General features: G+C 44.6%; 1 protein-coding gene across 1 annotated transcript; it reads left to right on the top strand.

Moving 5' to 3' along the window:
• Window positions 1-4,178: 4,178 nt before the first annotated feature.
• LOC123817906 (carcinoembryonic antigen-related cell adhesion molecule 3-like) lies at window positions 4,179-7,008 on the top strand. Its single transcript, XM_045837694.1, has 3 exons — window positions 4,179-4,319; window positions 5,211-5,564; window positions 6,670-7,008. Coding segments are annotated over exons 1-3 (420 nt in total). The 5' UTR covers window positions 4,179-4,255; the 3' UTR covers window positions 6,672-7,008.
• The last annotated feature ends 6,979 nt before the right edge of the window (window positions 7,009-13,987 follow it).

Raw genomic sequence — 13,987 nt, 5'->3', positions numbered from 1 at the left:
CTCCACTCTGTCAAGGCCGCGTGGTTCTCCTCCTCAGGGCTGCGGGAAGGGGAGAGTCCCCACTCTGCCAAAGCCGCGTGGTTCTCCTTTCTAAAGCTGTGGGGGTCCCCACTCTGCTAAAGATGCGTGGTTCTCCTCTCTCAGGGCTGCGGGAGTCTCCACTCCATCAAGGCCGGGTGGTTCTCTCTCTCTCAGGGCTGTGATCCTCTCTGCACTTCCACAGCCACATGGTTCTCTCCCTCTCAGGGCTGCGCATGATTCACCTCCTCAGGGTTGCGCATGGCTCTCCTTCCTAAAGCAGCATGGTTCTCCCTCAATGGCTGAGGTCCTCCCCATTCTGCTAAAGCCGCAAGGTTCTCTCCTCAATGGCCGCCAAGTCTGGGTTTCAAATCCCCGCGGCCAATCTTCCTCTGCAGCCTCATTTCCGACTCCTCCCACACTCGGGCACACTTGCCCTCAATCTGCTGTCTTCTCCAGCTTTTCTGGTCGCCATCATGGGTCTGAGCAGGTGTGGCCCCATGTCCTGGAGTCAATCATCTCCAGGCTCCCACGCAGGCGCTGTAACTCGGGGGACCTGCCCCCCCCCCAGTTATGTCTTGGTGGGGAAGTTACTTCCATTCCCCTGCCTCAGGGCATGGCCACAGCTATTTAACATATCTAAGCGACCAGCCAAAGGCTATAGATATGTTAAATGACCATGCCATAGCTTAGCTGCAAGGCTGTTGCTATGCAAAACAGCTCTCAATGGCCCTGGTCTATTTGTCCCTTCCCCCAACCCACACCTTTGGGGGGGGGGGGCGGGTGGTGGAGACATCTTAAAATCTCCTGGACACCTTAAGTTCTGGACCCCATTTCAAATGCCCATTTGGGATCCCCCCTCTTGGCTGCACCCTGTAACAATATCTCTCCACCCCAGCTTGTCTTGGGGATCCAGGTGCACTTCCCATATGCAGCATGGGACAGAAGAACCCAGGATCTGTGGTTACCTTCTTCTTAGAGGGGCTGAAGGTCCCATGGGCCCTGCACTCCTGTAACAGAAGAACCCACAGGGTCCCCTGGTTGAGTCTCCATGTGCAGCTGCTCCAGCTCCTGGGTTCTGTGGGGAGGCCTGGAGCAGATGACAGACAGGGCAGAGATTAATTGGGTCCAACACTCCAATATTGTGACGAGGGACACACAGGGCATTGGGGGGGGTTAACACTTCAGGCCAAAATCCTCTGTCAAAACTTTGAAGAGTTCTCACAGAATCCTCCCCCTTTTTTTCTTGAACCTTGGGGCCAGAAACTACTTCTGAAGGAGCCCATTTCCCTAAGGAGAAGGTTCTCCTGACAATGGACTCAGAACACTCTGGACAATGTCTGTCTTCTCACTGGGCTCACCCTGCCCTGGAATGGAGTCAGGGGGCCTCAGACCCACAGGGACAGGGCCCTGACTGACTGTTCTCCCAGCCTGGAAGAGCTGTCCTGGGCTGAGGGTCAACTCCCACCCTCTGGCGCCTGGTCAGCACCCCTGGCACACCCCCAGCACTGGCTGCAAGTCTTCCCCTTCCCGCCAAAGGGTGACACTGAACCTCAAAGACAACATATGGCAAATTTACACGTGAATCGGGCTTTGGCTAAGGAGGTGGAGATGATACCTTATTTTTATCACTTGATCTAAAAGGCCCCTTTAGGCCCCTCCCTCAAGCCCATTCTCTCCCACTGTTCCTTCCAGTTTCTATGAACAAAAAAGGGGCCATGCAATAAATGTGACAAACTCAGTGAGCAAAAGTAACCACACAGGATGCTCTGACCAGAAATTCCTAACTGAGCAAACGATAGCAGATAGTTACATCCCAGGCATAGAGCTTCTTTAGCAAAGGCCAGACCACTGTAAGCGAGCCCTGTCTCCTGTTCTTACGCACCTTGGATGGTATACCTCTGACAGGTTAGAGTAGTTTTCTATGTTAAACCACTGAAAGGCAGAGCTCTGGTGCCAGAATAGGAGACCACAAAGCCTCTCATGTGATCTGGCTTCCTGCCTACCTTCTCTGTGTGCTGTGAATATTAATTATCTTGTACCCACCATTGTAAAAACAAAGGTATGTGTTTCTGCATTTTGCCTTTTGTCCAGTTCTAGAGATTCCCCTGCTATGCTTTCTCTTACCTCCTAATTGATTTCAGGCAACTCTTTTCATCTTTTACTTTGATTTTAATGTACATAATAAGCTGCAAAACTATCATCTTTAGCAGGATTTGAGATGTTGCTTCCAGGCATATGACATAAGATTGGCTCACAAACACTCAATAAATGTGTGCATTTCTGACTTTGACAGGGCCCAGCAGTCCTGCTCTCTCAGGGATCTCTCTGCTGCTCCCTACAGCATGGGCACCACATGTGGGCAAGGCAAGGTGACTGCAAGAAAGCCTTGCAGGCAGAAACAAGAGGTTGTCCCGACACTCAGGGAGCACAAGGAGAAGCTCCTCCAACAGACGTGGAAAAGAATAGTCTCCCTGAAACTGTCCCTCCATGACCAGGAAGCCCCCAGACACTTGACCTTTCACCAAAGTCCTGTTTTCAAAGACAAGCAGGACACGTCCCCAATCACTGCAGGTCCAATTGAGACTTCTGATTTTGAGTCTTTGTCCCTGGCAGCAAAGGTAGTCTGGCAACAACCTGAGATAAAAGAAGGGTTCCCTCTGCAATTATCATGAAGCTTGACCCCTTCTCAACCCCAGAGTCATCTCTGTGACCTTCCTGCTGGGACGAAATAAAACCTTCTCAGAGCATTTGACAACATCAGGAGACCCGGTGCCCAGCTAGGTTTCTGTGTCACAAACAGAAATATTACAGATATTACAGGACACCAGAGGCTCTCTGTGTGTTGCTGACAAACCCAAGACCAACACACAGCAGAGGCCAGTGCTGGTGTGAGTAGGTCATTGTCTCAGCCTTGCTATTGCCAGCGCAATTTACATGGCAGTAAAATCAGCCTCTCTTGAGAGTTTGTTAGTTGCAGAGTTTCTGGTCCACTGTACCCCTGCCAAGACAGAACCTTCAGTTTAATAGGATTTGGAGACTTGCCCAGTACAAGAAGAGGAAGGGCTCTTCTCCATCCATATCACAAGATCTCATTCTGGTTGGGCATCTGTAGCATCCAGCAAACTCGAGAACAAATATCGGAGACTTTCAGGGTATCAAAGATGTTACTTTATTGGCCAAGTTTAACCTGCACAGGGGCAAACTCTCAAAGTGTCCAGCGACACAGTGCCCACAAGGAGCTGCAAACGAGAGCCGCGCCGAGCGCTTACAACTACGTTCTTATATATGGGCGGGCAAGCAAGCGTTATACAGAAGCAGACGTGGCAGTTAGCAATTCGCTTACAAAGACCACGTGGGAATTTCAAACCAAGCATTCTTGCATAAGGCGGGAAGGCAGGATGTTTGTTCATTAACCTAGTAATCTCCTGGCTCTAGCTAGCTAAGTTCCTATTTTCTCATTAAAAACTACAAAGCATTGCTTATCTAGCCTACCCAGGGGAGAGCATCTGCTCGACACAGGATGTTTGCTTAACTGTACTATGTCTCCCTTATCATTTCCTTTTAGCTACAATGTGGTTCTTGTTTACTAAGGTGAAATTTAGTTCTTAATTTCCTTGTTCCCAACACATCCACGTTAGGTAGGCAGATGCTGAGGCAGCATTTCTAAGGTGTCACCTGGGTGTGACAGTCTTTACAGAGTTTTATAGGTGATCTGATACACAGCAGGGTTGACATCCCTGTGACAGGTTTTTCTGAAGCAGCCCAAGAACTCCTGCTCTGAAGGGAAAAGTCAAATGTGAAAGAGAAAGGCTGTGGGAGAGGCTACTGTGCACCTAAAAGGGAGCTATGTGGAATGCCTGAAACCCGGTCACTCCAGGCCTGTGCTTTTCCAACACAGCATGTGTGTGCCTCTGTGTGTGTCTGTGTGTGAGTCTGAGTGTTTCCTGTGTATGGTATTCAGAGGCTTTAACAGTTCCCAAAAGCCAAAATGTAGGGGGCCGGTAAAATGGTAAGAAAGGACAGATTGGCAAAAATGAGGTCAGGGAGTGGGAAGGTCCTGGGCACAGACTCCGCCCCCAGTCATATGAAAAGAGTCATGATCTTTCCCAGAATAAACTCAGTGCACAGGTATAAAACACACCAGATTGAACTAGTCAGGACAGAGGTGCCTGTGAGCTTTACTGGACCTCAAGGTTTTCTCAAGGAGGGAGCCACAGAGAAGACAGCAGACACCATGGGATCCCCTTCAGTCTTTACCCACAGAGGACTTGTCCACTGGCAAGGACTCCTGCTGGTTGGTAAGTAGGAGACATTTGCTTTGGGTAGACTAAGGATCTGACACAGAGACTGGCTGGACTCTGCTGGAGAGACCAGTGCTCTGAGAAAAGAGGGAAGCCTTCTGTTTGGACTGAGAGTAAAGAAAAAAAGAGCAGAGTAGAATAGAGAAGGTGACTCAGCAAGAGGAAAGTCTCATAATCTGGAAGTGGTGAGAGGCAGGAAAACCTCGATTGCTGTTCATTTCTTAAGTTATTCATCATATTGAATTATGAAAAACTGATAATAAAAATAATAATGATTTATGGCAGGAAATACCAAAAAATAAACCAGGCATGCTAGACATTGCCTTTATTACCAACCACAGAAATAAGCAAATATACCCCAGAAGGTGCAGGACCCTGGGATCAGTCATTCACTCACCCACAGGCATTTGCAGCTTGTTGCAATCACTAAAGGCACAAAAAAATCAGACAAGCCCCTGCTGACATGGAACTCATGATGTGTGGGAGAGTGAGGGACAAGGAATGACCTAAATGTTATGTCAGATACCCACAAGCACCATGAGTGAAGCAGAGCAGAGGCAGGTCAGAAAGTGAAGACAGACAATCTTAGAGAAGGTTATCAGCACAAGTGTCTTTCAAGATGCCACTAAGTGTCAGCCAGGGTCTGAGAGCAATGAGGGGTGAGCCACACCAACACCTGGAGGAAAGTATTTGAAACAGAAAAAAATAACAGGTTCAGAAGATTTGCAGTAATGGTGGCCTGCCACTGACGTTCACCATTAGAAACACATTCATACATACACACAGACCTAGGCTGAGAGAAAAGAGACCTGTTTAGGATCCAGGACTTTATCTTTCCATCCCAATACATAGGTCCAGACATTGATCAATGTCTTTCTTCTTTCCTAGTCTCACTCTTAAACTTCTGGAGCCTGCCCACCACTGCCCAACTTGCTATTGTGTCGACCAATGTTGCTGAAGGGAAAGATGTGCGTCTACAGCTCCGCAATGTGCCTCCCAATTATACAGGCTTTGTGTGGTACAGGGGAGACAGGGCAAACAGCCAGAATGCTATCGCATCTCTTTACATAACCCTAAGAATGTATGTAAATGGGGCTACAAACACCGGTCGAGAGGATATACTCTACGATGGGTCCTTGCTGATAAAGGAGGTCACCCTGAAGGATGCAGGAGTCTACACTGTAGTAGTCAACCTTCCAGGTTCAAAACAAGAAATAGGATTTGGACGGCTTAATGTATACTGTGAGTGATTGCTTTTTGACTTCTGGGTGTCAGGTGGGGTGAATTCTACTCACACACAGGACTGACACTCTGGCTTATGCCTCCATGCCCCTCTGCATCACGTCCCAGGTTGGGATTTAGCATTTAGTACAGGACACACCCAGTGGAGACAAACTCCCCAGAATCTCAGTTCCCTTCTCAGTTTGCAGCCCTGTGGACTGTCACTGCAGACAGAAGGACTAGTCTGGTGAAAGTAACTCAGCAGAGAGAAACCAGTCTCAGTGCAGCCCCCTGACCACCCTCCTATGACAATGGCCATGAGAAATGGCTTTAGAGCTTGGTTAGCTTCTGGTCTGAGGAGCTCCTTGAAATTCTCACAGAGCTAATATCAGAAGCCCTTTTCTAGAAACCTGTCCCTGGAATCTTGACTCCTTACACCCTTGGAAGCCTGTGTCAGGTTGTGCTTTAACTCCTAACAAGGGCTGAGTGGGTAACAGTTTAATGGGTGCCCGAGTCACAAGGCTCCTGAGCTGGCCACCAACTATGCCTCAGTCCCAAGAATCACATCTTGGCAGAGGTGGAGTGTGGGCTTTCACTTGAGACTGTGTGTGGAGAGGGCAGTTCGACAATTCTTTGGATATTAGCTGATGGTCCTGGGGGTCTTAGAAGAGGTCAGAGAAAAGTAAGCATCCCCAGAAAGCAACTGAGGATACAAGGTGCTTTTTGAAGCTCTTCATTCACTAGGTATTAACTTGGGATAATATCTCTTGGAGTCAATCAATAACAGATGCCTCTGATTTAAGCAGCTCTTCTGTCCTATGATTTAGATCAGATACTGCGAATATTTTAAGGCAAATACAATGAAACAAGGCAGCCAAGAATTCATTCTCTTTCATGAGAATCAACTCAGAAATAGGGATATACAGTCAGTAAAGCACAATTCCACAGACCTTACATATTGTCACCTGAACTTAGACAACTGTCCTTCTGCAAATGTCAGGACCACACTCTGGTGACGTTTACATAGCTCACTGTGGACTGTGAGTGGCTGAGATCTCTGAGGAAGCAGCATGGCTCCACATCTCAAGCCCATTCTCAAAGATTCATATTCTCTATTTCTCCACAGAGCCTGTGAGAAAGTCCACCCTCCTAGTCAGCAACACCACAGTCACAGAGTATAAGGATGTCATGGTCCTCACCTGTAACACAGATGCAGTCTCCACCCACTGGTTATTCAATGGCATGAATCTGCAGCTCTCGGAGAGAAGGAAGCTGTCCCAGGACCACAGAAGCCTCACCATAGACCCTGTCCAGAGGGAGGATGTTGGTTTATACCGGTGTAGAGCCTCCAACCCCATCAGTTATGCTGAAAGTTGGGCCCTTGAGCTGCATATGAAATCCAAGTGACCCTCCTTCCCTCTCTATGTTATTTAACTCTAAATAAAGTTTTTGCATTATCATAATAGATTTGTTCTGAAGGTGAATATTTCTTAAAAGATTGGCATTGAGTCAATAAATACTCAAAAATGTGACTTGATCTTGTCATTAATGTTGACTTACAGTCATATTTCAGACCAAATCCCACCTCTGGTTTCATTTGTACCATCTCCACAGTGGAGGTGATACCAAGTCCTTCAAAGAAGAAGCATTTGTCTAGCGATGGCAATGGGAGCAGGTGATAAACTTGTAGTATCTGAGCTTTGTCCGCTCTGCAGGAAAACACGTAAACATCATCTGGACACAGATGACGTTTCCCATTGTAGATGACACAATTCCCATTGTAGACAATGGGAATGGACAACACGCAGGTATCAACACTGATCTTTGTCTTTCACTTTGATGTCTTTCAAAATATTTCTAAACTCTCAAGTATTCTTATTTACATGGCAATAAAAGTATTTGCATACATTTAGTACATCTGTTGTTTTTGTTCACAGGATATAATTAGAAACTTTTGTAATAAAACCAAGGCTTTAGCTCAAAGACCCCACTTCAGACTGATACCCATGGAATTAGAAATAACCTCACCCTTTCTGAAGCCAAGTTAGACCTGATGGGCCTTTTGGTCTCTCTTGGAGAAAAGGACATGACCCAAACATGGAGAGACTGCAGGTGAAGTATGCGGGTGAGGCTTCCTAACCTCAAGTGGCCATTTAAGCTTTCATTTTAGTTTTCATAGAAAACATGCATCAGAAAAAACTATGTGGTTAATGTCAATTACCCTTCACTTGGGTAACGAATCAGTCAAATCAGGTGACTCCAGCCATGTTGTAGGATCAGGAACATACTTTTTTCCTTTTTTTTTTTTAGAGAAGACATTTGATCAAAGGAAAGGTAACTGTAGAGAAAAAGATAATGTTGTAATGGAAAGCTCCAGAAGCACAGCCATTTGGGAGATCAGATTCTGGCTCTGTTCAGGGACTCTCCGCTATTTTGTACCTACTTAGAATTGGCTGGAAACTTCCACCTCTTTATAAATTGCAATAACTGAAATAACTGATGGAGATGAAAACTTTGTCTTGGATGAAAGAGATTTGGTTGTGTTTCCCTCCACTGTGCAGAAAGCTATTTTGTTATGACCTAGAGAACTTCATGTTCCCTCAGAGTGACTTGCCTTTAGACAAGTTCTTTCTGATTGCAGGCCTCTGGTCTCCATTTTCTCAGAGCAGTTTCCTCAGACATGTATTTGCAACTTGTAATTGCAGATTCTTTCTTTGCCCTTTTGAAATACACACAAGTCTGCTTAAAATCTGCCTGCCAGTGTTATGAGTCAGTGAGCATCTGTCACAAGGGCCTGGTCCCATCCCTTAAGATTTAATCTTTCACATCACAGTTTCTCGGTCTTTGTGGGAAGATAGAAACCCAACTTACATGATGAACTTTAAACCATGGTATAAAAGACCTTTTTTCAAGATTTTATGAAATGTTTTACTTTCCTTTTCTGTAAAGTCAATTAGCAAATGGAGATGCCTATAATTCTTTCTCCTGCTCTTAAAGTCTCCCAGCCTTTAGTTTCAGGGGTGTTGAGTTCTGAGTCGCTGCACTATCGTGTGGTCTTCAATAGTGTTTCTTGCCTCTTTAAGTTTGTGTGATGCATGTTTTATTCTGACATCACCTACCTATAATTAGCTGATCCTGTCATCTTGTTCATAGTGTCAATCAGTACCATATTTTCAAATCTTAAATTTAAAAAAAAATCTGTCTAAGATTTTCCAAATAAAATTTCCAATATTTCTGCTTCCCTTCTGAACCACCATCCATGAGAAATAATGACCTGACTGCCCAGATTTTTTCTGGGGACCAGGTTGCTTCAAAGTGGTCTTTGTCTTAGAATCTGATAGAAAGGGCAGGTGTGAACCTCTGCACCTCTGCAGCAGCCTAACCATCTATGGTGTCCTCATTACATATACTTCTTCATTCACCTTCAAGTAATAAGTTCATACAGATTTTCAAAAATACTCTGTCATAAAACTCAGAATCTCTAGTAAACATGCAGGTCCCTGTGACATCAGCCCCCACAGGCCTGCACTGGGAGACCCTGTTTTATGCTTTCAGTGACCTGGAACTCAGGTCAGATATCAATGTCCTTATTCTTTGATTTCTCTGTTGTGTTTTAAAAATCCAAGTGTCCATTCTTATAGAGTCTGCAATCAGAACTTGGGAAATGGGAAATAAGTCTTTTTTATGGTTCTGTTTTATGTTCAATGCTCCTTGTATCCCTGCAGTACTCAGCTGAAATCCTTGAAGAATTGGTCAGATATGGATTGTGGATAAGCAAAGGAGTGAATAGAGGAGGGGCAAAAATAAATGTGGTCTTCTCACAGTCACAGTGAGAAATTATAAAACTTTGATTTGGTGATATTAGGCATTGTATAGATTAAAGGCCATCCAATACAGGAGGGTTTTGTTAAGGAAGCTCAGGATGGGGCTGAGCCATATGAAGGGGCTAAACTAACTCTTGAGGGAGGAGCCACTGGAGCTGGTTTAGGTAAGAGAAGGGAGCCATTCTCCCAGACTTGAATGGACATGCAGGGAGAGACACAGGGTGGGCAAAAAAGCTGAGGTCTTGAAAACACAGATCAGTATTCTAAGATTGGGACAAGAGGGTAAACCATATATACTAAGCAGCAAAAGTTATGAAACAAGAAATAGATAAGAGACAAAGGAAAAAAGAGAAGGAACATTCCATAGGGACCTAGGAGTTTGAAGAACAATGAGATTTAGTAAGATTGGGGACACCATGAATACAGAAGATGAGTTGAGGGAGCTTGGAAATTTGAGTCAGGAAGATCATTTGAGTGCACAGTAGTCAGACCAACAAAGAAATTGGGATGAGGAATGGAGAAGGTGAGATATGCAGGACAGGCTTGGAAGTGAAGACAAAATTAGGGGCCAGATGTTACCAGCCCAGTTCCAGTAGCAATGTGTACCATTGGCTCTGACTTCATATTCTGGGGAACAGCAGTGTCCACGTGGCCTGGGGGAGCTGTGAAAGCCAAATTTCAACCCCTTATTCCCAGACATGCCTTGGCTTCATCAACAAGTTAGCTTTGTCTTGTGGTATTTTTGTGTCAATGGGTAAGGCCAACTAGAAGCCAGGGAACCAGCAAGAGAGTGGCTGATTGTGTGTGTGTGTGTGTGTGTGTGTGTGTGTGTGTGTGTGTGAAAGAGGGAATTCAGGGCTGGGATAAATTGAAAGTGAGTGGACCATTTTTGTTTTCTATTAACTAGTAGAAGTAAACTTTCTGTGATTTCACAGGTGCCAGCTATGTGACAGGTCACAGTACTGCAGGAGTAGATGTGAATTGTTTGGGCTACCTGTCCTGGTCTAATCCAGGATGTATCACTTCTGTTTGTGATGGATGCTGCTCTGCTCACCCGTCCATGTGTTGGTGGGTGTGACAGAACCCAGGTCATGGTGAGGAGGCCTGGTTACCTGCTCACACAACAACCCAGGTTAAGACTCTCCAACCCTCCTGAGGCCTAGAAGCCTATCAGGAGCTGATGTTCTAGTGCTGTAGAGGATGTGGCTTTGCTCTAATATCTAGGAGTTTGCATGTATTTTTTTTTCTTTTTTAAAAAAGATTTGTAGACAGAGGGGAAGGGAGGGAGGAAGAGAAGCAAGAGAACCATCAATGTGTGGTTGCCTCTCGAGTGCCCCCTACTGGGGACCTGGCCTGCAACCCACACATATGCCCTGACTGGGAATCCAACTGGCAACCCCTTAGTTTGCAGGCCAGCATTCAATCCACTGAGCCACACCAGCCAGGGCTAACTTTTAAATTAATTTCACCAGAGGCTTCACAAAGCACCTTTCTTCCTCCTAACATGGACTAAATGGAGATAGAAATGCAGTAACTGGTCCTTTACTCTGGAGGATACATCCAGCATGTCCCAGACTGTCGGTATATACATTTCATAGGTGTAAGAGACCCCTGAATTGTCACAGAGGTGGATGTCCATGCAGCTCAAGCTTTGGTTAAACTGCTGATCACCAGAGCTGATGCTGTCACTGGTGTCACTGCCCTCACTGAGGTCATTGCCTGAGAGCATGAACATGATCAGGCACACTTCCATTGTTTGAACACTCGGGTCTCACTAAGGCACTTAGTAAACTTGTTTTGTTCATCTTAGGAGGGAGAGTCTCTAGTTCTCACTATTAAGTGTGACATTAACTTTAGGTCTGTGGGTTTTCTATAAGTTGAAATTAGCCTTAAATTTACTTAAAGAATGAAAGTGTCTATTTGTCTGGTCAGGGAGGGCTGGTTTCACAATCCATACAGTCATTTAGAAAGTCTTATGGTAGGTTTCACCCACTGACTTTACCATTCTGAAATTCTTAATGACATTTGAACAAACTGTTCTGCATTTTAACTTGACACTCACTTTCCCTAACTCTTTTTCTTGGAGTAACCATGAGTTAGAAAAATTGGTTTGTCCCTACTGGGAGGTGGAAGGTGCAATTTGTAATGCAAACACTGCGGGAGGGACTCACCAAGAGGTAGCTTAGAAAAGGAAGATTTCCCATCTTTGATGTACTCAGAGGCTCAAATTTTTAAAAATTACAGCTAATAGGCTAAAATGTAAACAGCATTAAACAGACACAATGAAGTCTGCACTAAATATTGGTCTTTAGAAGAATACGGGAGTGACAGAATGAGGTGTGTGTGAGTGTGTGTGTGTGTGTGTGTGTGTGTGTGTGTGTGTTGTGGATGGGAAGGAAAGCAGCTCAGTCCTCATCTTTCAGGAAAGAAGACCTTGATTAGACAGTGCCTAAAGGGAAGGACAAGTAAGTAGCATCAAAGGATGTTATTAGAATTGAATTTTGTTCCATCTGGCAAAGCTGTTATTGTTTGGGACAGATGTCTTCCAAGTGGCCCAGAAAGAATAGCCAGAACCTTCTTGTGATCACTCAGAAAATAAATCTACATGGACACAGAGCTTACCGCAGAAACTTAATGTTATCACAATATAAGAAAGAACATTAACAGGAGCTAGCCAGGAACTAACTTTTTTTCACAGTGTAAATATCAAAAACTAACTTCATGTTCCAGCCACAATGGGAGTTAAAATCTTCATGGGGTTGTGAGTGATCACATTAAAACCATATACCACCTCTGGGCATCGGACACCAATTAATTTATCTGAGAAATCCATCTTCTTGGCTCTTGGTTTGAATGATGCATAAAAAGCTCTGAGATATTCTGGGGTGGTTTTTTTGTTGTTGTTGTTGTTTTGTTTTTGTTATCAGGAGCATAGAATCAAAAATAAAAAATCATAGTCCTTAGTTTATGAACCAGTATTGCCACCAGTCCATAATTGCTCTGGCTTCCCTTTTAAAAAAAGTATCATTATTTAACTTCTATTTTATTATTTACTCGTATATTTTGTAGCAGACTAAAATTGGAGCTTCCAGATTGATCTTTACGGACAGGGCTGCTGATTTGCCTCACTAAGAATGCTGCTGTTCCTTCTTGGATGAGAACACTGGGACAGGCTACCCTGGACTCAGGCCACAGCCCCTTTGCAGCCTCTGCAGCAACAGTCGAGGACCCTCCAGCTCCACTGCCCTGAGTGCCGGAAAAGGGAGAGGCACAACCCCCGCCTCACAACTTCATAGAGAGTGTCAAGCCATTGCAGTAAGCAGGAGGACATGTTTTTCTTAACTTTATTTTTATTGTAAAATAGGTTAAACAAATCTTGCCACTGTAATTATTTGAAAATGCACAGTTTTGATATTAAGTACTTAAAATATTGTGTATCCATAAGCACTGTTTATTTCTAATGGGATTTTGTCTTTTAAACTTCTCAGGACAGGCTCTGGCTGATGTAGCTCAGTGGGTTGGGCACAGGCCTGGGAACCAAAGAATCACCAGTTTGATTCTCAGTCAGGGCACATGTCTGGGTTGCAGGCCATATCCCCAGTATGGGGTGTGCTAGAGGCAACCACACATTGATATTTCACTCCCTCTCTTTCTCCCTCCCTTCCCCATCTCTCTAAAAATAAATACATAAAATCTTTTATTAAAAATTAAAAAATAACCCTCTCAGGACAATCTTGTTGGGTAGATATTATGCTCAATTTGTAAACAGTCATTGCTATTGGTTTGCAACACATCACCTGAATAATGATATTGCTTTTAAATGTTCCTCCACCCACTGGTTATACAGAACTGGAGCCCCCTTTCCCACTACAAATACAGTCAGGCTTTCAATCTGCAATTAGACATCTGGTTTAAAAACAGCACTGAATCTTTCTTTGACCATGTCATTAGTCTGTTAGGGGTGTCCTTCTCTCATCCATGAGAAATAAAGCTCTGTTATCCGTTAAAAATTCCCATGGCTTTGTATTTGGACATGAAATAATCAAACGCTTAAAAACACAATTTGTGTGTCTCAGTCTCAGTTAGGACTTATCCCTGGAGTGTCCGACACAAAAGAATTAGGAAGACATGTATGGCTTTTGCACAGGAAGGAGGTATTCCTGGCCAGTAGGCATGCCTTACATACCCAGACCCATGAACCATCCTCGTCAGCCCCTCCAACAAGACAGGCGGGCATGACAGTCAGAAGTGCCAGCTTCTAATTGATGAGAGGTAAGGGGGACTCTCCCACAGTGTGAAGGCCACACACAAAGTGCAAGTAAAAAGACAATGGTTTATGTGATCAAGAAAACAGGTTTTAAAAAGGACGGATGGTGTTTCCAAAAGCTTTTACATATGAATTCTGAACATTTTTAATTTCCTGTATAGTTGTTATCTTGCATAATGGCCACAGAAGTTATTTAGAGTTTCATGCTGAAACCTGTGATTGGCCTTTTAAATGGCAAGAGAGACTTTGCAGATGTGGTGATCTTCAGAACCTTGAGAATGCAAGAATGTTCTGAATTATCCTGAATTGAATCACCATGTTCTTATACAAGTCAGGCAGAAGCCAGAGTGAGA

This window comes from Phyllostomus hastatus, unplaced genomic scaffold (genome assembly GCF_019186645.2).
Source record: "Phyllostomus hastatus isolate PE091 unplaced genomic scaffold, TTU_PhHast_1.1 phas_contig_234, whole genome shotgun sequence".
NCBI lineage: Eukaryota > Metazoa > Chordata > Mammalia > Chiroptera > Phyllostomidae > Phyllostomus > Phyllostomus hastatus.
This window is presented reverse-complemented; position numbering and strand designations above follow the sequence as displayed.